This window comes from Sciurus vulgaris (assembly GCF_902686455.1).
Source record: "Sciurus vulgaris genome assembly, chromosome: 11".
Classification (NCBI taxonomy): domain Eukaryota; kingdom Metazoa; phylum Chordata; class Mammalia; order Rodentia; family Sciuridae; genus Sciurus; species Sciurus vulgaris.
In genome coordinates, this window is record NC_136472.1 from 54,903,087 (window position 1) to 54,929,039 (window position 25,953).

A 25,953-nucleotide genomic window follows, 5' to 3' on the forward strand; every position below is an offset into this window, starting at 1 on the left:
CTGGGAATGTAGCTTAGTGATAAAGTACTTGCCTAGCATGTGGGAGACCCTAGTTTTAATCCTAGTACCATACACAACATCATGGCAGTAAGCACGTAGTAGAGCAAAGCTGATCACCTCATAGTATCTAAGAAGCAATGGGGTAGAGAGCACGTTCATAGCAAAGCCCCTCCACCCAAACCCACTAAGCTATGAATTCGTCAGTGGATTAATCCATTGATGAGATCAGGTCTCGTGATCCAGTCAGTTACCTCCAAAAACCCACCTCTGAGCACTGTTACAATGGGGATCAAACCTTCAACATATGAGATTTTGGGGGACATTTCAGTTCCAAACCATAATACAGCCTTAATGTTTAACAAATATGGTATAGATGAATCAGCCTAGAAAGAGAGGTGAGTTAGAAAAGGGTGAAAGGACATGATTTAGAACCTACTCTATCTCAGGGAGTGGGCACAATTCCACAAAGTAGATTCATTGTACCTGTTTTACAGAGAAGAAAACAAACTCAGGTTAATGGTTAAACAGTTACCCAGAGATAAAGAGCAGTAAATGGTAGAGCTGTCTGCTAACCTTCCAAGACTGCTCCTCACTCTAGCATATCCTATGGCCTGAGGCAGTAGTAGCAGGTAGTAGTTAAGAAGAACCCAGGTGATGGGGTCAGAGTGCCTGGATTCAAATTCTGCCTCTTTCATTGTGAATTGTGTATCCTCATGTAGTGTAAATGGCTTAACCTCTCTGTCTTGATCATCTCAGTTGGCTATCATATCTTTGACTCAGGGTTATTATGTAAAGTACTAAGAACAATGCATACACAAAAGTAAAGGTTCAATAAACCTTAGCTATTATTATTGTTGTTGGTTTGTATATAATACGAATGTAAGGGAGGTGTTTGCTTACTAGACTGCTTCATTGGTTTGCTTTTTTTCTTTCTTCCTTTCTACCCAGGATTTTCTTTCATATCTGACACAATTTCCTGGTTGGCTTTCATTTGTGGACTTATGCTGAAGTCAGCAGAGGTGAGCCTTGGGCATGTGGCCACCGCTTGCTCAGAAGATCCTGCTTCCTAAAGGCAGGCTCTCCACATCCAGCTGTTTTCAGGTTCCTCAATTCCATGTCTGGCTGAATTGGCTCCAGCTGCTTTTCTTCCCCCAGGAGCAGCTTATTTTGGTCCAAATGGGCAGTTTGTTTGTCTTCTGTCCTGTTGTGCAGTTGTTTAGCCTTCTCTTCCTGTAGAGGAAAAAGAGCTGACTGTGTCAACTTTTCCCCCACTTCACACAGACCTTCATAAGGACTTCATTGGTAGCCTTTTCCTGGAGCACTAGGGCTTGCCAGGAATACACTGTTAAAGAGTGGATATTGGCAGGAAAATTTGGTTCTTCCTTCTCTGTGCAAAGTAAGATCTTTTACAAAGTTGAAGTTATAATCCACTCATAATCCCCTCTCCCCCTCATTTTATCATTTTCCAGTTGTTGAACCTTTGTTCCTTTATGTATGGCAGAACATCTGACCTTGGCCTAAAACCCACTAAACAGTGTCATGTAAGAATCTAATAGAGAGGAAGAACTCTTCTTTGGCACCGGCTACTCCTCTGAGAGGCAATAGCTCCCCCTTGGCTTTGTAGAGTGCTTTGAGGTAGGTTCAAACTTGTATGTTCCTATACACACTGTGATAGGCAGAATATAAATGCTTTATCTATATTATCCCATTTAATGCTGGTAGCAAATTAATGAGTTGGTACTACTTTTTTTTAAATATTTTTAGTTGTGGGTGGACACAATACCTTTGTTTCTTTGTTTATGTGATATGGAGAATCAAACCTAGTGCCTCACACATGCTAGGCAAGCACTCTACCACTGAGCTGCAACCCTAACCCCAATTGGTACCACTGTTGACCCTGTTTTCTAGATAAGGGAAGGTGAAGCATAGGGTGAGCGTTTGTCCCACTCAGGTGGCGCAGTTAGGAGAAATCTGTTTGTCAGTTCTTCACAGATTCTTCAGACCTTGTGGAGTGCTACCCTATGCTGCTTCCTGCAGACGGGTAAAAGTCTGGCTAGTTTTTAAGGCCACCAGATAAGACTGTTTTTTCTCTTCATTTCAGTAGTTAGTTTTCCTTCATGTTGGCAATTTCTGTATATCCAGCCTATATCTCTTCTGCTTGATTAAGCAGGTCTCTGCATATTAACCAGATAAAATAGTGAAATCCATAACATTGTTTTGGAAAGCCACTTCTTTTAGGATGCATCTGTCCCCTTCCATTGAACATTTCCACTTAAAAAATTAATGTATTTGTTAGTTTTTTAATATGTGTATAAATCAAAACTTAAATTTAAAATGAAAAATCTCCCTCGCATGCTATTCTCTCATCTATCCAGTTCTCAAAAACCTTCTACCATATCTGTAGCTAATGCCTATTATTAGTTCTATATCCTTATAATGTCCTTTTTCAAATATAAGTGAACACTAAAATATGCTTCATCCCTCTTTTCACATAAATAGTAGCGTGCTGTGCACACTTTTCAGTGATTTTCTTTTTCTCAACAGTTTATCTGGAGGACCATTTCGTATTAGTATAGAAGACTTCGTTGTTATTTTTTTTTTTTACAGTTACACAATATTCCAAGTTCCTATGTACTATGATTTATTTAACTAGTGCTCTGTTCTTGAATATTAAAATCATTTCCAGCCCTTCGGCCAGAACCGCCATCTTCCAGTAATTCGCCAAAATGACGAACACAAAGGGAAAGAGGAGAGGAACCCGATACATGTTCTCTAGGACTTTTAGAAAACAGAGTAGTTCCTTTAGCCATATATATGCAAATCTACAAGAAAGGTGATATTGTAGACATTAAGGGAATGGCTACCGTTCAAAAAGGAGTGCCGCATAAAAGTTATCATGGCAAAACTGGGAGAGTCTACAGAAGCGTATTAAGCACTCTAAGAGCCGAGACGGAAAATGATCAGAAAAAAAAGGAAGCCAAAGAGAAAGGTACCTGGTTTCAGCTGAAACACCAGCCTGCTCCACTCAGAGAAGCACATTTTGTGAGAACAAATGGAAAGGAACCTGAGCTACTGGAACCTATTCCCTATGAATTCATGGTATAATAAATGTTAAAAAATAAAAGCCTGTGAACTTTAAAAAAAATAATAAAATAAATAAAATAAAAATCATTTCCAGTCTTGTGTTATCATAAGCAATGCTGTAGCAAATAACCTTACATACATGTTATTTCATGTGTGGGAGAGTGTAGTTGTGAGATGAATTCCTGGAAATGAAATTACTATGTCAAAGAGAAAAACGTATTATTTTAATTTTGCTATATACTGCAAAATTGGTCTCCATAGGGGTTATATCATTTTTTACTCCCATTAGCAATGTGTGAGAGTACCTATTTTTTGTCGTTTCCTTAACAGAGTGTGTTAAGATTTAGATTTTGCCAATCTGATTAGTGAACAACTACTCAAGGTGGTTTTTGTTTGTCTTGCTTTTAAAATTGAAGTACGTCATATCTATAGTCAAGTGCACAAATCTTAAGAGTTTGGGCTAATGAATTTTTAGACATGTATTCTACCTAAGAAACCACCACCCAGAGAGCGAACACTGCTAGCACCCCAGAAGGCTTCCTCATTGCCCCATGTCAGTGAGTAACCCATCCCAGAGGAAACCTCTATTCTGACTTCTGTCATCAGAGATGACATTTATCCATGTTTGAATTTCATGTAAGTGGCACTCTTCTGTTTGGCTTCTTTTATTCAGCATCATTCATGTCAGGCTGGGTGCAGTGGCACACACCAGTAATCCCAGCAGCTCTGGAGTCTGAGGCAGGAGGATCATAAGTTCAAGGTCAGTCTGAGTGAGTTAGTGAGACCCCACCTTAAAATAAAAAAATAACAAACAAAACATTCATGTTGTGTGTAGCAGCAGTTCTTTTTAGTGCTCAGTGATATTCCACTGTAGGATTATACTGCAACTTATCCATTTAACTGTTACTGAACACTTGGATTTGTGGTTTGGCGATTTTAAATAAAAGCTGTTGTGAACATTCTGTAGATGCCTTTTGGTGAACAATACATTTATTTCTTTTGCATGTATAACTAAGAGTAGAATTCCTAGGTCATATGTTCATTAGAAGATATTGTTCAACCGTTTTCCAAAGCAATTATAGCAATTTATACTCCCACCAGCAATATATGGAATGTTCCAAAATGAGCATTCCATTTGTGCTATATCCTTGCCAGGTATTTTCAGCCTCATAGATTTAGGGCATTCTGATGAGTGTGCAGAATGGAGTCTTACTGATTTTAACTCAAATTTCTTTCAGAACTAATGATGTGAATAACTTTCATATGTTTATAGGCCACCTGAGTGGCTTCTTTTCTAAAATCAAAAGACTTTTAAGTCTTTACCCATTATTTTAAAGTGGGTTTGATCTATTTTCTTTTTTAAAAATTTGTTCTAATTAGTTATACATGACAATAGAATGCATTTTGACACATCATACATAAATGGAGTATAATTTCTCATTCTTCTGGTTGTACATAATGTAGAATCACACCCATCACATAGTCATATATGAACATAGGGTAATGATGTCAGGTTCATTCTACTATCCTTCCTTCCCCCATACTCTTCCCCTCCCTTCATTCCTCTTTAACTAATCCAAAGTAACTCTGTTCTTCCCTAGCCGTACCCCCCACAACCTTATTGTAAATTAGCATTCACATATCAGAGAAAACATTTGACCTTTGGTTTTTGGGATTGTCTTATTTCAACTTAGCCATGATACCTTCAACTCCATCCATTCACCAGCAAATGCCGTAATTTCATTCTTCTTTAAGGCTGAGTAATATTCCATCATATATGTGTGCGTGTGTGTGTGTGTGTGTGTGTATATAGTACCTAGGTTGGTTCCATAATTTAGCTATTGTGCATTGAGCTGTTCGAAACATTGATGTGGCTGCATCACTGTAATATGCTGATTTTAAGTCCTTTGGGTATAAACCGAGGAGAGGTGTAGCTGGGTCAAATGTGGTTCTATTCCAAGTTTTCCGAGGAATTTCCATATCACTTTTCCACAATGGTTGCACGAATTTGCATTCCCACCAGCAATGTATGAGTGTACCTTTTTCCCCACATCCTTGTCAACATTTATTGTTGCCTGCATTCTTGATAATTGCCATTCTGACTTGAGTGAGATGAAATCTTAGAGTAGTTTTGATTTGCATTTCTATAATTGCTAGAGATGTTGAACATTTTTTTCATATGTTTGTTGATTAATTGTATTTCTTCCGTGAAGTACCTGTTCAATTCCTTAGCCCATTCATTGATTGAGTTATTTGGTTTATGGTGTTAAGTATTTTGAGTTCTCTATATATTGTGGAAATTAATGCTCTGTCTGAGGTGCATGTGGTAATGATTTTTTTCTCATTCTGTAGGCTCTCTCTTCACATTATTGATTGTTTCCTTTGCTGAGAAGAAGCTTTTAAGTTTGAATTCATCCCATTTATTGATTCTTGATTTTACTTCTTGCGTTTTAGGAGTCTTGTTAAGGGAGTCAGTACCTAAGCCGATATGGTGAAAATTTGGGTCTACTTTTTCTTCTAATAGGGTCTCTGTTTAGTGCCTAAGTCTTTGATCCCCTTTGAGTTGAGTTTTGTGCAGTTGAGAGGTAGGGGTTTAATTACATTTTCGATTAATTTTTCAGCCCCATTTGTTGAATGTGCCTTTGTCTAGTGTGGGACAATGGTATTTATGTAAGTTTGTCTCTGTGTCTTCTATTCTCTACAATTGGCCTATGTATCTGTTTTGGTGCCAATACCATGCTGTTTTTGTTACTATGGCTCTGTAGTGTAATTTAAGGTCTGGTATTATAATGCCTCCTGCTTTACTTTTCTTGCTAAGGATTGCTTTAGCTATTCTGGGTCTCTTATTTTTCCAAATGAATTTCATGATTGCTTTTTCTAGTTCTATGAAGAATGTAATTGGAATTTTAATAGGAATTGACTTAAATCTGTATAATGCTTTTGGTACCATGGCCATTTTGACAATGTTAATTCTGCCTGTCCAAGAGCATGGGAGGTCTTTCCATCTTCTAAAGTCTTCTTCAATTTCTTTAGTGTCCTTAGTTTTCATTGTAGAGGTCTTTCCCCTCTTTTGTTAGATTGATTTCCAAGTGTTTTATTTTATTTTAGGCTACTGTGAATGGGGTAGTTTTCCTAATTTCTCTTTCAGTAAATTCATCATTGATGAATTGATTTACGGTTGTTGATTTTATGTCCTGCTACTTTGCTGAATTCATTTATGAGTTCTAGAAGTTTTCTGATGAACTTCTTTGGATCCTCTAAATATAGAATCATGTCATTGGCAAATAGTGATGGTTTGATTTCTTCTTTTCCTATTTGTATCCCTTTAATTTCTTTCTTCTAATTGCTGTGGCTAGAGTTCCAAGGATGATGTTGAAAGAAAGTGGTGAAAGAGGGCATCCTTGTCCTGTTCCAGTTTTTAGAGGGAGTGCTTTTAATTTTTCTCCACTTAGAATGATGTTGGTCTTGGTTTAGCATGTATAGCTTTTATAATATTGAGGTATGTTCCTATTCTCCCTAGTTTTTCTAGTGTTTTGAACATGAAAAGGTGCTGTATTTTTTTTAATTTAACTTTTAATTTTTTACAGACTGCATTTTGATTCATTGTACACAAATGTTTTTTCTGCATCTATTGAGATGATCATATGATTCTTGTTTTTAAGTCTATTGATGTGATGATGAGTTATGTTTATTGATTTCTGTATGTTGAACCAACCTTGTATCCTGGAGATGAACCCCACTTAATTGTGGTGCACTATCTTTTATATAGGTTTTTGTATGCAATTTGCCAGAATTTTATTGAGAATTTTTGCATCAATTTTTTCATCAGGGATATTGGTCTGAAGTTTTCCTTGATGTGTCTTTGTCTGGTTTTGATATCATGGTGACAGTAGCCTCATAGAATGAGTTTGGAAGGATTCCCTCCTTTTCTGTTTCATAAAACTGTCCGTGTGTGTGTTTTAGTGATTTGTAGGCATCTAACACTGGGTTAGATTATGTATTGCAAGTCTCACTCTTCTGCTCTTTTAATGTTGTCATTTGAGGAATAGATGTTCTTAATGTTAATGTAGTTTATTGGTTTTTCCTTCAGTGGTTTGAGGTACTTACATCCTATTTAAGATTTTTGCCTCATCCAAGTTCATGCAAATATAGTCTCTTTGTGAAGCTTTGTTATTTTGTTATGTATTTAGGCCTAAAATTTCCCTCAAAATCTTTTTTTAAAAAAGCATTGCTTCAGAACCATTTATTGAAAAGTTTATCCTTCCCCCACTGAATTAGAGGCATCTTTGTTAGAAATTGAAACTGTGTACACATGTGAGTGTGCTTTGGAACTTTCTTTTTGTTCATTAGTTTGTTTTACTCTTTGCATACCAGGACTACACTATCTTGATTACTATAGCTTTAAAATAAATCTTGATACTTGGTATATAAGTTCTTTTACTTTGTTCTTCTTTAAAGTTATTGTGGCCTTTCTAAACTCTGCTTAATTTTAGATATTATAAATGAAGTTTGAGCATCTTTTCACATCTTCAAGAGTTATTTATATTTTCTTCTTTATGAAGGTTTGTTTCATCCCTGTGTTCATTTTTTTCTGATTTTTTAAAATTTATTTTTATTGTAAACAAATGGGATACATGTTGTTTCAGTTTGTACATGGAGTAACAGCATACCATTTGCATATTCATATATTTACATAGAGTAATGATGTTTGATTCATTCTGTTATTTTTTTCCTTCCCCCCACCCCTCCCACCTCTCTTTTCCCTCTATACAGTCCCTCCTTCCTCCATTCTTGTCCCCTCCCACCCCCCCATTAAGTGTCATCATCCACTTATCAGTGAGATCATTCCTCTTTTGGATTTTTGAGATTGGCTTATCTCACTTAACATGATATTCTCCAATTTCATCCATTTGCCTGCAAATGCCATAATTTTATTATTTTTTATTGCTGAGTAATATTCTATTGTATATATATACCACAGTTTCTTTATTCATTCATCAATTGAAGGGCATCTAGGTTGGTTCCATAGCCTGGCTATTGTGAATTGAGCAGCTATGAACATTGATGTGGCTGTATCTCTGTAGTGTGCTGATTTTAAGTGCTTTGGGTATAGGCCAAGGAGTGGGATAGCTGGGTCAAATGGTAGGTCCATTCCAAGTTTTCTAAGGAATCTCCACACTGCTTTCCAGAGTGGCTGCACTAATTTGCAGTCCCACCAGCAATGTATGAGTGAACTTTTTTCCCCACATCCTCTCCAACACCTGTTGTTGCTTGTATTCTTGATAGTCACCATTCTAATTGGGGTGAGATGGAATCTTAGGGTAGTTTTGATTTGCATTTCTCTTATTACTAAAGATGGTGAACATTTTTTCATATATCTGTTGATTGCTTGTACATCTTCTTCTGTGAAGTATCTGTTCATTTTCTTAGCCCATTTGTTGATTGGGTTATTTGTATTCTTGGTGTAGAGTTTTTTGAGTTCTTTATAGATTCTGGAAATTAGTGCTCTATCTGAAGTATGAGTGGCAAAGATATTCTCCCACTCTGTAGGCTCTCTCTTCGCATTGCTGATAGTTTCCTTTGCTGAGAGAAAGCTATTTAGTTTGAATCTATCCCAGTTATTGATTCTTGCTTTTATTTCTTGTGCTATGGGAGTCCTGCTAAGGAAGTCTGATCCTAAGCCAACAAGGTGAAGATTTGGACCTACTTTTTATTCTATAAGAGGCAGGGTCTCTGGTCTGATTTCAAGGTCCTTGATCCATTGTGAGTTGAGTTTTGTGCAGGGTGAGAGATAGGGGTTTAGTTTCATTCTGTTGCATATGGATTTCCAGTTTTCCCAGCACCATTTGTTGAAGAGGCTATCTTTTCTCCATTGCATATTTTTAGCACCTTTGTCTAGTATGAGAAAATTGTATTTATTTGGGTTTGTGTCCATGTCCTCTATTCTGTACCATTGATCTACCTGTCTATTTTGGTGCCAATACCATGCTGTTTTTGTGACTATTGCTTTGTAGTATAGTTGAAGTTCTGGTATTGCGATACCCTCTGCTTCGCTCTTTCTACTGAGGATTACTTTAGCTATTCTGGGTTTCTTATTCTTCCAAATGAATTTCATGATTGCTTGCTCTATTTCTGTGAGGTACATCATTGGGATTTTAATTGGAATTGCATTGAATCTGTATAGCACTTTTGGTAGTATGGCCATTTTGACAATATTAATTCTGCCTATCCAAGAACATGGGAGATCTTTCCATCTTCTAAGGTCTTCCTTAATTTCTTTCTTCAGTGTTTTGTAGTTTTCATTGTAGACATCTTTTACCTCTTTGGTTAGATTGATGCCCAAGTATTTTATTTTTTTGAGGCTATTGCAAATGGAATTGTTTTCCTCATTTCCCTTTCAGCTGTTTCGTCGCTTGCGTATAAAAATGCTTTAGATTTATGTGTGTTGATTTTATAGCCTGCTATTTTGCTGAATTCATTGATGAGGCCTAGAAGTTTTTTGGAGGAGATTTTTGGATCCTCTAAATATAGAATCATGTCATCCGCAAATAGTGACAGCTTAAGTTCCTCTTTTCCTATTCGTATCCCTTTAATTTCTTTAGTCTGCCTAATTGCTCTGGCTAGAGTTTCGAGGACAATGTTGAATAGAAGTGGTGAAAGAGGATATCCCTGTCTTGTTCCCGTTTTTAAAGGGAATGGTTTCAGTTTTTCTCCATTAAGAATGATGTTGGCCATGGGCTTAGCATAAATAGCCTTTACAATGTTCAGGTATGTTCCTACTATTCCTATTTTTTCTAGTGTTTTGAGCATGAAGTGGTGTTGTATTTTGTCGAATGCTTTTTCTGCATCAATTGAAATAACCATATGATTCTTATCCTTAAGTCTGTTGACATGATGGATTACGTTTATTGATTTACAAATGTTGAACCATCCTTGCATTCCAGGGATGAACCCCACTTGATCGTGGTGCACAATTTTCTTAATATGTTTTTGGATATGGTTTGCCAATATTTTGTTAAGGATCTTTGCATCTATATTCATCAAGGATATTGGTCTAAAATTTTCTTTCCCTGATGTGTCTTTTCCTGGTTTGGGTATGAGGGTGATATTAGCTTCATAGAATTGAGTTCGGTAGGGTACCCTCCTTTTCTATTTCCTGGAATACTTTGAGAAGTATTGGAATGAGTTCTTCTTTGAAGGTCTTGTGGAACTTGGCTGAGAATCCGTCTGGTCCTGGGCTTTTCTTGGATGGTAGATTTTTAATGGCTTCTTCTATTTCATTGCTTGCTATTGATCTGTTTAAATTGTGTATGTCCTCCTGGTTCAGTTTGGGAGGAGCATATGTCTCTAGAAATTTGTCAATGTCTTCGGTACTTTCTATTTTGTTGGAATACAGATTTTTAAAGTAGCTTCTCATTATGTTCTGTATCTCAGTGGTGCCTGTTGTGATATTTCCTTTTTCATCACGAATTTTAGTAATTTGAGTGTTCTCTCTCCTTCTCTTTGTTAGTGTGGCTAAGGGTTTGTCTATTTTGTTTACTTTCTTAAAGAACCAACTTTTTGTTTGTCAATTTCTTGAATTTCTGTTTCAATTTCATTGATTTCAACTCTGATTATAATTATTTTCTGTCTTCTACTACTTTTGCTGTTATTCTGTTCTTCTTTTTCTAGGGCTTTGAGCTGTAATATTAGGTCATTTAATTGTTAACTTTTCATTCTTTTCTGGAATTCGCTCCATGCGATGAATTTTCCTCTTAGTACCGCTTTCATAGTGTCCCAGAGATTTTGATATGTTGTATCGTCATTCTCATTGACCTCTAAGAATTTTTTTTATCTCCTCCCTGATGTTTTTTGTTATCCATGTTTCATTCAATAGCATATTATTTAGTCTCCAAGTGTTGGAGTAATTTCCTTTTTTTACTTTGTCATTGAATTCTGCTCTCAGTCCATTATGATCTGATAGAACACAAGGCAGTATCTCTATTTTTTTGCATTTCCTAAGGGCTGCTTAACATATTTCCTAAGGGTGGCATAACATATGGTCTATTTTCGAGAAGGTTCCATGTGCTGCTGAGAAGAAAGTGTATCTGCTCGTTGATGGATGGAATATTCTATATATGTCTATTGAGTCTAGGTTATTGATTGTGTTATTGAGTTCTATGGTTTCTTTGGTTGGATTTTGTTTGGAAGATCTATCTAGTGGTGACAGCGGTGCGTTAAAGTCGCCCAGAATTATTGTGTTGTGGTCTATGTGATTCTTGAAATTGAGAAGGATTTGTTTGATGTACAGGGAGGCACCATTGTTTGGGGCATAAATATTTACTATCATTATATCTTCCTGATTTATGGTTCCCTTAAGCAGTATGAAATGTCCTTCTTTATCCCTTCTGACTAACTTTGGCTTGAAGTCCACTTTATCTGATATAAGGATGGAAACCCCCGCTTTTTTACTGAGACCATGTGCATGGTAGGTTTTTTCCCATCCTTTCACCTTTAGTCTGTGGATGTCTTTTTCTATGTGATGAGTCTCTTGCAGGCAGCATATTGTTGGGTCTTTCTTTTTAATCCATTCTGCCAGTCTATGTCTTTTGATTGATGAGTTTAGGCCATTAACGTTCAGGGTTATTATTGAGAAATGATTTGTATTCCCAGTCATTTGGCTCATTTTTGGTTTTTAAGTTGGCTTGGTTTCTCCTTTGAGTGGTTTTTCTCTAAGGTAGTTCCTCCCTTTGCTGACCTCCACTGTTGTTTTTCATTTCCTCCTCATGGAATATTTTGTTGAGAACATTCTGTAGTGCAGGCTTTCTATTTGTAAATTCTTTTAACTTTTGTTTATCATGGAAGGATTTTATTTCATCTTCAAATCTGAAGGTTAGTTTTGCTGGGTATAGGATTCTTGGTTGGCAACCATGTTCTTTCAGAGCTTGAAATACGTTGTTCCAGGCCCTTCTAGCTTTTAGAGTCTGGGTTGAGAAGTCTGCTGCTATCCGTATTGGTCTCCCCCTATATGTAATCTGATGCTTTTCTCTCGTGGCCTTCAAAATCCTATCTTTATTTTGAATATTAGACATTTTCATTATAATGTACCTTGGTGAAGATCTGTTGTGATTTTGTGCATTTGGTGTTCTGTAAGCCTCTTGTATTTGATTTTCCATTTCATTCTTCAGGTTTGGGAATTTTTCTGATATTATTTCATTGAATAGGTTGTTCATTCCTTTGGTTTGTATCTCTGTGCATTCCTCAATTCCAATAATTCTTAAATTTGGTCTTTTCATGATGTCCCATAGTTCTTGGAGATTCTGTTCATGATTTCTTACCATCTTCTCTGTTTGGGCAACTTTATTTTCAAGATTAAATATTTTGTCTTCATTGTCTGAGGTTCTGTCTTCCAAGTGGTCTAGTCTTTTGGCGATGCTTTCCATTGATTTTTTTATTTGGTTTATTGTCTCCTTCATTTCAGGGATATCCGTTTGGTTTTTTTTGAGAATCTCTATCTCTTTGTTGAAATGATCTTTTGCTTCCTGCAGTTGCTCTTTCAGCTTATTGGTATTATCATTCATTGCCTGCATTTGCTCTCTTATTTCATCCTTTGCTTCGCGAATCATCTTAATCATGTGTAATCTGAAGTCCTTTTCTGACATTTATTCTAACATACTGTCATTGGATTCTATTACTGTAGAATCTAGATTTGTTTGGATCATTTTCCTCCCTTGTTTTTTTCATGTTGTTTATGTATCTTCCCATCTAGCAGTGCAGATCTGGGGAATTGCAGATTTCCCCCTATAGGCTTATAGTGGCCCTATAGGTTTCCAAAACCCTTTCTTTAAGGGGAGATCAATATTAGCAGTGCCCAAATCAGACACTATGCAATCCTAGACCAAATAGCCCCTCTGAGGACAATAACAAAATTGTCTTAATAAACAAAATGTGTTCAAATGTTATCTTCGGTAAAACAAACAGGTTTACAATAATGTCTGCAGTTTCTAATGGAGGACAAAGAGGATGCAGAGGGATGAAGAATATGGCTGTTAATGAGATAATAAAAGAATATACAGAAGTTCTAGAAAATAGAAAGGGTGAGAGTGTAATCAAAAGAAATCGGATGTTAGCATGTAAATAAGGGAGAAAGCGACTTTGAGGGAACAGGTAAACAGAAGGAAAAGAAAGCAAGAAACGTAAAGAAATAAATAGTTAAACAATTTTTTTTTAGAGGATAATAAAGAAAATCTACAGTATAACAGTCATATAGTAATGAAACCTTCCAGAGTTCAGTAGCCTGATATATGAGAGGTACCTGACAATGAGCTTCAAGCCTCCAGCAGGCATCTCAGGATGGGATGTGCTCCACCCGAAGATCGGAGCTACGGCTTCCAGGATTATCCAAGGTGGCTGCTCTGGCTTCCAAATATGTTGGCAAATGGGGAGTTGCAGCTCAGGGGTGGACGTGGTCAGCTGGAGGTCCTGGAAACAGGATGCAGTTGGTCAAGCAGGGGTCCTGGAGGTCGGGTGTGTTTGGTGTGGTTGTGGGATCCAGGAGGCCGGGTGCAATCAGTCGGTCTGGGTTCCCGGTGATAGGGTGCAGTCAGTTGGTCTGGGGGTCCTGGCGGCAGGGAGTAGTCAGTTGATATGAGGGCCCCAGAGGCAGGGAGTGATGGTCGGGCTAAGGGATCCTGGAGACAGGACTCAGTCCGACCAGGGGTCCTACAGGGCCTGGCTGTTGTCTCAAAGTGGCGGCAGCCACATGTAATCAAACCTGCAAGTACTGTAACAGTGAACTTCCAGGCAGCAGCAGGCAGCTGGTTCTCCACTGGCAGTCTGCGGTCAGTCTGCTGGCAGCTGTCGGCCGATTAGGAGGTGAACCTCGAGCGTTGGGTGATGGATATGGGTAAGGCAGGCGATGGACAGGCGAGAGGCAGGCAAATGGCAGATAATAGACACCTAACAGTGAGCAATTTGCTCTCAAAAAAGGCGTTGATATGCTGGCAGATTGCAGGTGATCACAGCAGACAAATGGGGTAAAGAGCAGGGGATCCATCAGCAGCAAAAACTGCCTCACCGAGATACAGATATCCTCTGCCTGAATCCGGCGTTGCGGAGCGACAAGGAACGCAGCCTCCCTCTAGACCGCCATCTTGGATCTCTCGTTCCCATTTTTAAAGGGAATGGTTTCAATTTTTCTCCATTAAGAATGATGTTGGCTCAGCTGGTAGGGTGCTTGCCTTGCAAGCACAAGGCCCTGAGTTTGATCCCCAGTACCGCAAAAAAAAAAAAAAAAAAAAAGAATGATGTTGGCCATGGGCTTAGCATAAATAGCCTTTGCAATGTTCAGATATGTTCCTATTATCCCTATTTTTTCTAGTGTTTTGAGCATGAAGGGGTGTTGTATTTTGTCAAATGCTTTTTCTGCATCATTTGAGATAACCATATGATTCTTATCCTTAAGTCTATTGATATGTCATTTTTTAATTGCCATAAGTCATTTTTTTATTGTCACAATAATAAATTACCACACAGTTAGTGGCCTGAAACAATACAAATGTATTATCTTAGAGTTTGAGGACAGAAGTCTGAAGTGGGTCTCATTGGGCTAAAACAGGGTATGGGCAGGCTTTATTCCTTTCTGGTGGCTCTAGGGAGAGTTAGTTTACTTGCTTTTCCCAACTTCTAGAAGCTCCCTGTATTCCTTGACTTATGACTACTTTATCTTCAAAGCCAACAGTAACTCATCAAGTGTTTTTGCTCCTACATCACTCTGAAACAGGCTTTTCTGCCTTCTCTTTCCACAGTTAGGACCCTTGTAATTACGTTGGATTCATTTGGATAATTTAGCGTAATCTCTCTACTCTCTTGTCAGCTAATTAGTTACCCTAATTTCATCTTCTTACTCAATTCATCTTTGCCAGGTAACAACATTTTTACAGGCTCTAGGAATTAGGACCTGAACAACTTTGGGAGGCCATTATCTTCCTACCACAATATCCTTTGTCCCTGTTATGTAATCTGAATGTTGATGCCCCCATCCCTAAGTTCATGTTTTGAAACTTAGTCCCCAGTGTGATAATATTGACCTATTAGAGATTAATAGAGATGGACCCTTTGAGGTGATTAGATCATGGGGTCTTTGTTCTCATGAATTGGATTAATACCCTTATAAAAGGGGCCCAAGGGAGCTTGTTCTATTTCACAGGGTGAGGACACTAGAAAGGTGCCATCTATGAGGGATGGGTCTCCACCAGACACTAGGTCATCCTTGATCTTTAATTTATTAACCTCCAAATTTGTGAACAACAAAATTGTTATTTGTAAATTATGTCTAAGATATTTTGTTATAGCAGCCCAAACAGATTAAGATAGCCTTTTATAACAATTAGATTATTGGTTCCTTTCTAATAAATTCCTAGAAACTCTTGACATATTAGGGATTAGGCCTTTTCTGTGGTTTGAATTGCAACTATATTTTCTGAGCTTTTTTGTCTTTTGTTTTTGCTTTTGGTGCTTTTGTTTATTTTGTCTTTATTGTTTTTGCCATGCAAACTTTTCTTATACTAAAGATTAAATTTATCATTCTTTTTGTATACGGTTTTTAGATTTTAAGGTAGACAAGCTCTTCTTACTTAAGGGAATAAAGGACTTTCCTCGTATTTTATTCTGGTACCTACATGTAAATCTATGATCCATCTGGAATTTATCCTAGTATACAATATCAGGTGTGGATTCAACTTCATTATTTTTCCAGATGGCCGCTCAGTTATCTCAATATTGTTTATCAGATTCTTTGGCTACCTTCCTGGCTCCCATTGCTACCAGAGCAGCCCTAAGACATAAAGAGAGGCAGTAACTTAAGCAAAATTGCATAGCTTATCAGTAGCAGAACTGGGGCTAGAACTAAGGTTCAGTGCATGCTGCTCAGACAGAAGCTGGTGGCTGCTTCTCAGGGAGGTTCCTGAAGTGCTTACTTGGGCTAATTGCAAGGCAGAGGGGACAACTGAACAGAGCAACCTCTTTTAGTACTCTTGGTTCTCAGCGTTCTGTCCCAGGTCCGGCCTTGCATAGTTGAGATTGATACATGTGTTCCTATTACACTTGACTGCTTGGGGTTCCATACTTTCTTCTCTTACTAAGTCAGAAATGTGATTAAACCTTTTGCATTTGGGAGAGATATTTCATAATAAATAAAGATGTTTTTACAGAATCTTGTTTACTCTTCAAGTCACATTTCTGTTTTCAACACATAATGTCATTTCCCAAGGTAGACCATTTTAGCTCCTGGTGGTGTTTATTCTTTCACTATTACTCCTAAAGAAGCAATGTTTATATCCATCTAAAGAAGCAATATTTTTATGGCACCTGAAGGTGAGGGTGCTAGGTTGTTGAGAAAACTTCTATCCTTGCTGAGTTACTCACTCTGTTATACTGGTCTTTTTAGGCACCAGATTGACCATCACGTTTTATCACAATGCTCTGATTCTTTTATGATTGCTCATAATAGCAAAAACTGCTATTGTGAACCACTGTACTTGTTTACAAATACTGAAGAGGCTTGGAGCCTTGTGAAAGTATATCTAACTAAGCTGCAGTATAAGGGTTGAGCTCTGGTCTCTGCTCTGTCTGCCACTAACTCTGTGTGTGATCCCTGTCAGTTACTTAGACTAGACAACCTCTAAAGTCTTCTGTCAGTTACTTAGACTAGACAACCTCTAAAGACAACTTCTTAAAGTCTGTCCCCTTAGCTGAGCAAGGTGGTATTCACCTGTAATTCCAGCTATTCAAGACTGAAGCAGGAAAATCCAGGTTCCAGGCCAGCCTAGGAAACTTAGTGAGGCACCATTTCAAAATAAAACATGAAAAGGGCTGGAGATATAGTTCAGTGGTAGAGCACTCTCCTATCATGGGTAAGGCTCTGAGTTTAGTCCCTAGTAAAACACACACACACACACACACACACACACACACACACACACACAATAAATAAAATAAAAGAAAAAAGGAAAAGAGAAAAGAAAAAAGAAAGTCAGTCCTCATTCCACAAAATTTTAATAGACCCAAACTGTCTATACTTGGCTTGCATTCAGTGGGTCTCTCACATGTTTGTTAAATACTACATGAATATTACATACAATATTTTCCTCCCTTCAGCTTACTAGTTGCTGATAATGTGTCATGTAGCATTCTAGAGGTTGTGGATGAATATAGTGAATGGTTGTTATCTCATGAACCACCTATTTAATGGGAAAGAACTGTAGATTGAATCTGGCACATACTTTGCACTTAAACACTGAATAAATGAGTGAATTCAAAATGGGCAGTGATAAGAATTGGAAGAGATAATGGAGAGGAAGGAATGATTAATTTTGGAAATCCCCATGAATGAGGTGGCTCCTGAATAAAGGAAAGATAAAGAACAGCATTCTGTGCTGAGGGGTCAACATAAGCCTTGGAGAGGAAGGCTTTAAAATGTGAATCATGATTGAGAGACAAGTACTTAACCAGCAAGAAAACATAGGGTCAGATATGTCCAAGTCTCCAATATCGTGCTAAAGGGGATGAACTATTATGGGTTATTTAGAGCTTTTGGCGGGGAGGTTCTAGCAGGAGAGCACAGCTACTTGTATGCCCTTGACTGAAGAATGGTACGCTTTAACTGGGAAGATGATCCTCTTAAAGAATGTAGCTTTGGGAGATATGCACTTGCAGCAGTGAAGGAGGAAGAAGATACCCACTTAGTCAGCCACATCAGTGAAATCAACCCTGGTGATCATGGGGTGACATGTCACAGCCAGATTGCCTTTATTTTCAGATATTGACAATTATAGCAGAAGACAATTCTTTTTTAAAAGGATAATGCCTTTTTTACAGAGTAAAAACCAAGTGACAGTGACTGAGTAGCTACTAAGTTCTGGCATCTCATTTAACCATCACCACACAAAGTAGGAAGTAGACAAATAAGAATTATCCCCATTTTCCAAATGGGAAAGTAGAGGTGGAACTCAGGTACAAACTAAGATCTGCTAACTCTAGGGGTCAGCACTTCTCTCATTGTGTTGTTCCCTTCAGAAGTCAGACTGGCTAAGTAGCTTATGAAGCAGCATCAACTGAGCTTTCAATATGCATGTGACTTTGGAAAGACAGGAAAAAGCAACAGCAGAGCTAGTACTGATGATAGTCCTTGCCTGAAGGGACAGAAGCCAGCCCCAATCCCTTTGTGTATCCTCAAAGCATAGCACTAGGAGATCAGTCAGGTGTGCCATTGGGCAGCTTTGATAGTGACCAAACTGGCCAGTGAGTCTGCTCTGACCTAGCTTAGACAGAAAGAAGCTTCTTGAGTCTGGGCAGCACCATCCTAGTTCCCTGTGTGTTCTCAGCTTACAGTGTTGCCCTTTGGCACTCACAGGCCTCAGCTTGTGCTATTGCCCCTCTGTACCACCTTCTGGGGGCTGCTGCCTCTTGTTTCTGTGGAATTCCTTGTTCCTCCTGGGTGTACCTAAAGCCCGTAAATGCAGAACAGCTGCGGCCATTCATTTACGAGTTCTTTTTCTGAGTGGGGTTTCAGCAATATTCCATTTGCCCACTTGGCCTTTCATGGATTTATTCATTCCTTAAGAGGCTATATCATGTAGTAGAAAGAGCACCTGATCAAAATACCCGAGTATTAGACAAGGTGTTGTCTCCTTAGGCAGGTGACTTTCCTGTGCCGGGTCTCCTTTCCTTTTCGGATAAAATTGTGTAAGATAATCTTCAATTCCTTAGCCCATTTGTTGATTGGATTATTTGTATTCTTGGTGTAGAGTTTTTTTAGTTCTTTATAGATTCTGGAAATTAGCGCTCTATCTGAAGTATGAATGGCAAAGATATTCTCCCACTCTGTAGGCTCTCTCTTCACATTACCGATAGTTTCCTTTGCTAAGAGAAAGCTTTTTAGTTTGAATCTATCCCAGTTGTTGATTCTTGCTTTTATTTCTTGGGCTATGGGAGTCCTGTTAAGGAAGTCTGATCCTAAGCCAGGATGTGGGGAAAAAGGTACACTCATACATTGCTAGTGGGATTGCAAATTAGTGCAGCCACTCTGGAAAGCAGTATGGAGATTCCTCAGAAAGCTTGGAATGGACCTACCATTTGACCCAGCTATCCCACTCCTTGGCCTATACCCAAAGGACTTAAAATCAGCATACTACAGAGATACAGCCACATCAATGTTCATAGCTGCTCAGTTCACCATAGCCAGATTGTAGAACCAACCTAGATGCCCTTCAGTTGATGAATGGATAAAGAAACTGTGGCATATATATATATATATATATATATATATATATATATATATATATACAATGGAATATAACTCTGCCATGAAGAATGATAAAATTATGGCATTTGCAGGCAAATGGATGAAATTGGAGGATATCATGCTAAGTGAGATAAGCCAATCTCAAAAAACTAAAGGATGAATGATCTCACTGATAAGCGGATGAGGACATATAATGGGGGTAGGAGGAGTTAGCGTTAGGGTTAGGGTTAGGTTTAGGGTTAGGGATAAGGAGGGTGGTAAGAATGGAGGAAGGAAGGACTGTATAGAGGGGTGGGAGGGGTGGGGGAAGGGAAAAAATAACAGAATGAATCAAACATTGCCCTATGTAAATTTATGATTTTTAATTAAAAAAATACCAAATGAAGTACTCTCAAGAAAAAAAAAAGTATAATGAAGATTTCTGTCCACTTACGGAGTAGAATAATTTCTAAATAATGAGTTACTTCTTCTATATAAAATTCTTTACATATCGATTTAATAATTAGGCATAAGGATAATAAACTACTGTTATACTGCAAAAAAAAAAAAAAAAACCTAAAAAAAAAAATAATCTTCAAGATTCTTACAACTCTCATGCTTTCTGAGCCTGTTTGTCCATTCAAAATCTTCATGCATTTACCTTAATGTGGAGTTAGGGAATGCTTCTCAAAGAGATGATATTTGAGTTGGATTTTAAAGGATGCTTAGGATAAGAGAAAGGCCTTCTAAGAAGTGGGATCTATGTAAACAAAACCAGAGAAGGCACAGCCAATTTGGAGGTGGTTGCAGGAGTGAAGGTACCAGGAGGAGAGAAGAGCTGTGGGAGACAAAGCTGCAGGTATGTCTGTACCTGGGCCAGAAAGGCCTTGAGGTTAGACGAAGAAGCTGGGATTTCATCCTGTGGGATAATGGTGCAGGAAAGGTTGTAAAGCAGAGGAATGACTTAATCTGATCTATTTTCAGACCTAGTGGCTGTTTAGTAGAGAAACCTGGAAGAAATGGTAGAGGGTTTGATCTTGTGGCTTTGTAAGATTAATTTGGTAAGCTTATGCTTTTCAGCTGAGATAAAAAAATGAAAAAGATGCTACCAACTTTTTGGTCCTCAGCATACTAGATATCATGATTTAAAGTCAAGATTATGAAAGAAGAGAAAGGAAAGCAAAAGAGGGAGGAAGAGAGGGAGAGAATGAGGAAGAAAAAGAAAAGGAGAGGGGGGGAGAGAGAAGGAAGTATGATTGTGACTCTGAATCTCCATCAGACTAGACCTAGATTCTGCCCCATCCTACTTGCAACTCTAGCTTCTTCTCATTGCCATAAAATCTAAGCCAAAGGTGGGGATCATAGCTCAGTGGTAGAGCACTTGCCTAGCATGCATGAGGCACCAGGTTTGATTCTTAGCACCACATATAAATAAATAAAATAAGGGTCCATTGACAACTAAAAAAATTTTAAAAAGCTAAGCTAAGCAGCTGACATGGTCAGGAAACTTGACAGTGTAGCCCTGCGTGCCATGCACGTATCCATTCATAGCTCCTTGTATGTGATTACTGCTACACAGTGTAAGCACTTCTTCAGCTCATCACCTTCTTTCATTCTCACAATAAACTCTGAAGTTCTCAGGAAAAGTAGAATCCCTATTGTATCAATGAGGAAACAGAATCTCTGAGGAGTTGCATATTTTGCCTCAGGAAGCATAATAAAGCATATTAGTCAGCTTTTCATCATTATGACGAAAATACCTGAGGAGAACAACATAGAGGAGGAAAAGTTTATTTGGGGCTTATGGTTTCAGAGGTTCAGTCCATGGTGGACTGACTCCATTGCTTTTGACCCAAGCAAGGCAGAACATCGTGGTGGAAGAGCATGATAGAGGCTCAGCTTTTGGCAGCCAGGAAGCAGAGATAGAGTGTATGTGAGGAGCCAGGGACAAAATATGAGTATACCCTACTTCCTCCAGCCATGCCTCACTTGGGTAGAGTTAGTGCCAGTTACCCATTCAAATGATTAATCCATCAAATGTATTAATCCACAGATTAAGGTTATAGCTCTCATAATCTAATGACTTCACCTCTGAACATTCCTGCATTGCCACATGAGCTTTTGGGAGAACACCTCATAACCAAACCAAAACATAGCGTAAGGGACATGAGGACTTGGAGTTAGAAAGTCAGTGGTTTCTTTTCCAGCTTTGCTGTTTACTATTTCTGTGACCATGGGCAAGATTGCTATCTTCCCCAAACTGTGGGTTTCTTATCTCTTCAGCTTTTCTAAGTGTTTGTCATTGGAGCAAAACACGTGGTTTATGGAAAAACCCTTGGCACAGAGTAGGTATTCAGCATGTCTCTTTCTGTTTTCTCTGACTCACTTTAGTGCTCTTTCTGGTATTTCACATTGCTTCCCATATGGCTCTCTTTGTCATTTCTCTTGCTCCTGTGTTCTTAAGTCAGTGCCACAGACGTATATTAATGGCAATATTCTTCTAAAACTTCAGTCAGAGCTCCCTCTCCATAACTCCACCCTCTCGTGATCTGATAACCACTCCTTTCCCTTACTTCTTCAGGCTTAGAGATGGTAAAACTCTAGCTTTATTTAGTAGCCCTAAGATACTAAACATTGATCATAGCTCTAAATGGTTCCTTTTTTAAACTTTCCTCTGCTGCCTAGTTTGAGGTGCTGTCTTCTCTGAAACCCTGTGATACAGAGACTTTCCTTTCTAAAGATCTGGTGATCTTTAGCTGTCTGTTCATATTAGAAAAGGAAACACTGAGACTATGCATGAACAGGGCTCACTGACTGCCAGACTTCCTTATAAATGATCGGAGGAATGGGGAAGTGTTTCACTGATAGACCTCCAAGGGTCAGTATTTCTGGAATTTTCCCCTGTCTCCTGCCTTGGAGTGTATATGCCAGGACATTGATTTTCTGGAGCAGAGTGGAGGGAGTGTTTAGTCACATAGCTTTATTGTTACTGTGACAAAAAGACCTGACAAGAACAATTTTGTAGGAGGAAAAGTTTATTTGGAGGCTCACAGTTTCAGAGGTCTCGGTCCCTTGACAGCCAGTTCCATTCCTTGTGATTTGAGATGAGGCAAGACATCATGGTAGAAGAGTGCAACAGAAGGAAGCAGCTCACACGATGATCAGGAAGCAGAGAGACTAAGCTCAGCTCACCAAATATATGCCCAAAGGCATGCCCCCAATGACCCACCTCTTCTGGCCACCCCCTACCCACCTTCAGTCACCATCAGGGGAATTAATTCACTGATTGGGTTAAGGCTTTTATAACCATAACAGGGAGGAAGCTGGGGGACAGTCCTATCATCCAATATATAGACTGTCACTTAACCCATTTTTTTAATTCTATCTTCACTTCTACCCTCCAGTGAGTTTGCTTTGCCTGAGTCCAGGCCCTCCCTGGGTCAGTTTCCCCAGAGAATAAATGTCTAATACTCCTTTAGGAATAGCAGGAGGTAGGTTGCCTGGTTGTGTTGGGGAGAATCTGGGCATCTATTACCTCATAAATGTGTTTTCAGTCAACCTCTGTGATATTAGTCTTATCCTTACACAACATTCAGAGGCACTGGATGCTTCTCAGTTCTTAGACTTTCAGTGTTCTGCAAGAGAACTGGGTTCCCTTTCAGCTGTCCCCTTTGGCAGGCATTGGGCTGTAGCCTGCTCTTCTCTGCAAAGTCACTTACCTCATCTATTTGTTATTCATCTGAAATTCATTGAGCTGTCTACTTTGTTGTGATCTCCTCTTCCGTTCTTCTTTTCTTGGTGGATTCATTCCTTCTTTATTCCCCTTCTAGTTGGTTTAATGGGGTTTTGGAAGGAATTAGAAAGGCATGGGATCAAACTCCCTGAATAATGTGAAGTTCCATTAGTAGCTTTTTGCAGCCCATACCTGAAAAGGACAGAGGAAGTGGTTTTGGCCCAGGGACTGCTAGACAGACTGGAAGTTGAATTTCTTCACAGTACAATGGAAAGGAAGCTACCCAGAGCTGAGCCCTTGGTACTGTGGTCTTTATATTGGACAATCTTGTAAGCCCGTTCATTTTATTCAGACAGCACTCCTGAGATAAATTCTGCATATGAAGGGAATTTACTATGATCAGTTGGGAGTCAACTTGCAGAAATTTTCACCAAATAGCATTACATAGCAAGAAGGCAAAAAGAAAAACAAACAAACAAACAAACTATGCAGAGTTCTTAGATGCTTTTTAAATATTAAAATTAAATTTTGTCAAGCAAAGAGGATGGCCAGGAAAGGTTTATAGACTTCTACTGTGGGAAACAACTGCCTTTCCAAGGGAGAGGAGCAGAATCTTGGCTGATTTTTTTTTTTTTTTTATTTGTTTATTTGGATTTTTTTGTACTGGGACTTTACCACTGAGCTATATCCCCACGACCTTTTATTTTTTATTTTGAGACAGGGTTTTGCTACATTGCTGAGACTGGTCTCAAATTTGTGATCCTCCTGCCTCAGCCTCCCAAGTCACTGAGAACAGGCCTGTGCCACTGTGCTCAGCTATCTTGGCTGATCCCATGGGAAGGGAGGCCTGGAGTTAAAGAACCACAGACTTTATAGACAGTGGAAGAATATCAGGAATGGCTTAATTCCCACAGAAGAAATAACGACTGAAGAAAATGATTTGCTCAAAGTGATACAGAAAATTAGAAATTAAGCCCAGAATTAATAGCCCATAAGTGATGATTCTAGCCAGCACATCACATCCCTCTGGGGATAGAGCATCAGCAACTTTTGAGATGAGCTCCTAAGACCCACACTCTTGTCACAATGAATCTGCAGTTCCTGGCATCAGGTGCCCTTGACTTGGCTTGTTTCTGGCTAGTTTCTATTACTCTCTGACACTGGAGAAATTATATTCTCCATTTCCCTCTGCTGCCTCATGTCATCAATTTTGGTACATGCAGCCCAGTACTATATGGAAATTAGAACTATTTCCTTTTGTTTCCCAATTTTTTTTTTAGTCTCCCACAGGGTTTGTTATATGAACTCAGTTATAGTTTGTTAAAAAGTTCATGACTGCAATAACTTGGCTTTGGGGGTAAGGGGCCAGCGAGTAAGGGTAAAGAAGGGCTCAGGAAGCCAACATAAAGATTACCAATTCTCAGTTATTTACTGAACCATAACAACAGTAATAGTTGACAGTATTGGTTCACATTTGGTTTTTTATTATTTATATACATTATTATTTTTTAACATCATTAGTAAGATCGATAATATACCCTTTTCACAAATGAAAACCTAAGAAACAGTAAATAACTCTCAAGGAGAACATTATTTGGGGTACTCTATGTGTAAGGGACTTGATATCCAAAGAGGTGTGTCCATAACTAGGGAGTGGTAGTCTCTCAAATTATTCAGTAATTGGTTGATGAAAACTACAGAAGGGTCTCTTGTGGGTCCCATTTGAAAGCTCCAATATCAGCCTGTCCCCTTGAAGGCATAGAAGGGAAACAGGAGTGTTCATATACTCAAAGGATAACAAAATCAACTTCTAAACAGGAGTAGAAATGTGAACTGAGGTCAACAAAGTAATGTTTAATTGGGGATAAAAATAAGAAGACCTAGTTGTAGGAATTGTAATTCCTGGTCGGCTTGCAGCAGGGATACCAGAGCACAGCAGAGCTAGCCTTGCAAATATTGGCAAAGCAGAGAAGAACTTCTTGGTTATGTTGCCTTTATATTATCAGTGAGACAGTCAGTGGGATGGTCTGAAGATAGTCAGTAAAAGGGGCCCGGAGAGGAAGTTTGTGGGCAGGGGTGGGGATGTGGTTTGAGGGTCTTGAGTTATAGCACTACTATATTCCCATACTGCAGAATCACCTTTGTTCATTGGAGAGAGAGCACACAAAGTTCAGGTGTCCATGCTGAACTTGGGAATGTTGGGTTTATAGAATTAAAGTATGTTGAAGCTGGAAAGAACTAAAGAAGCCATCTGTCCCCTCTCCTTATCTATAAATGAAATAAGTTTTAGAGGGAACAGGGCTTTGTTCTGGTTGTGAGCCAGCAGAGGAGAGGCCCAGGCAGACTAAGAAAATAGTTCTCCCACCACTCAGTCCAGAACCCTTTGCTTCAGGCCATGTGTCCTCAGAAGGGAGTATTTGAATCTGTGACACCTTCCAAATCCATACGGCCCATCATTTTAAAAGGTATAAGTTATGGTTGGAAATGGAAGTTAGTAAATATGAATAAAAAGTAAGATAGAACATCATAGTTTCAATAAATACTGTTAAATTATAACTCTCAAATGAATTTGTTGTGATTTTTTTTTTGGGGGGGGGAGGGGAACACTTTTTTATGAAAGAAACTCAGCCCTGCCATTTTGTAGTGACTTACAACCTCTTTGAGTCTCTTCAATAAAGAGGATAAGAATTCCCAAAGTGTTATTATGACAATTAAATGGTATAATATATGTAATGGACTGAACTTAATGCTTGACGCATGATACCAGCAGTAAATGAAGATTTCTATGGCTCCACATCCTTGCTAAAGCTTTGCATGGTCCAGTTATCAATTTTTACCAGTCTAATAAGTTCTACCGAAATAAGAATTTTATTTC

At 38.6% G+C, this 25,953-nt stretch overlaps 1 protein-coding gene and 1 pseudogene across 11 annotated transcripts in view; both read left to right on the forward strand.

Moving 5' to 3' along the window:
• The window catches only part of SERGEF (secretion regulating guanine nucleotide exchange factor), a 244,378-nt gene that overhangs the window by 142,777 nt on the left and 75,648 nt on the right, over window positions 1-25,953 (forward strand). For 3 of the 10 annotated variants that reach the window (XM_079103959.1, XM_079103960.1, XM_079103962.1), the window contains one exon: window positions 949-1,019. The exons of 6 other annotated variants lie outside the window; for them this stretch is intronic. In XM_079103959.1, coding sequence (XP_078960085.1) covers window positions 949-1,019 — 71 coding nt within the window. Of the gene's footprint in view, window positions 1-948; window positions 1,020-1,501; window positions 1,526-25,953 lie in introns of those variants that run through there. One more of the 10 variants, XM_079103964.1, reaches the window with a different exon arrangement.
• On the forward strand, window positions 2,309-4,690 carry LOC306640080 (large ribosomal subunit protein eL21-like; annotated as a pseudogene). The gene has a single exon. The product of its transcript is annotated as a large ribosomal subunit protein eL21-like (transcript).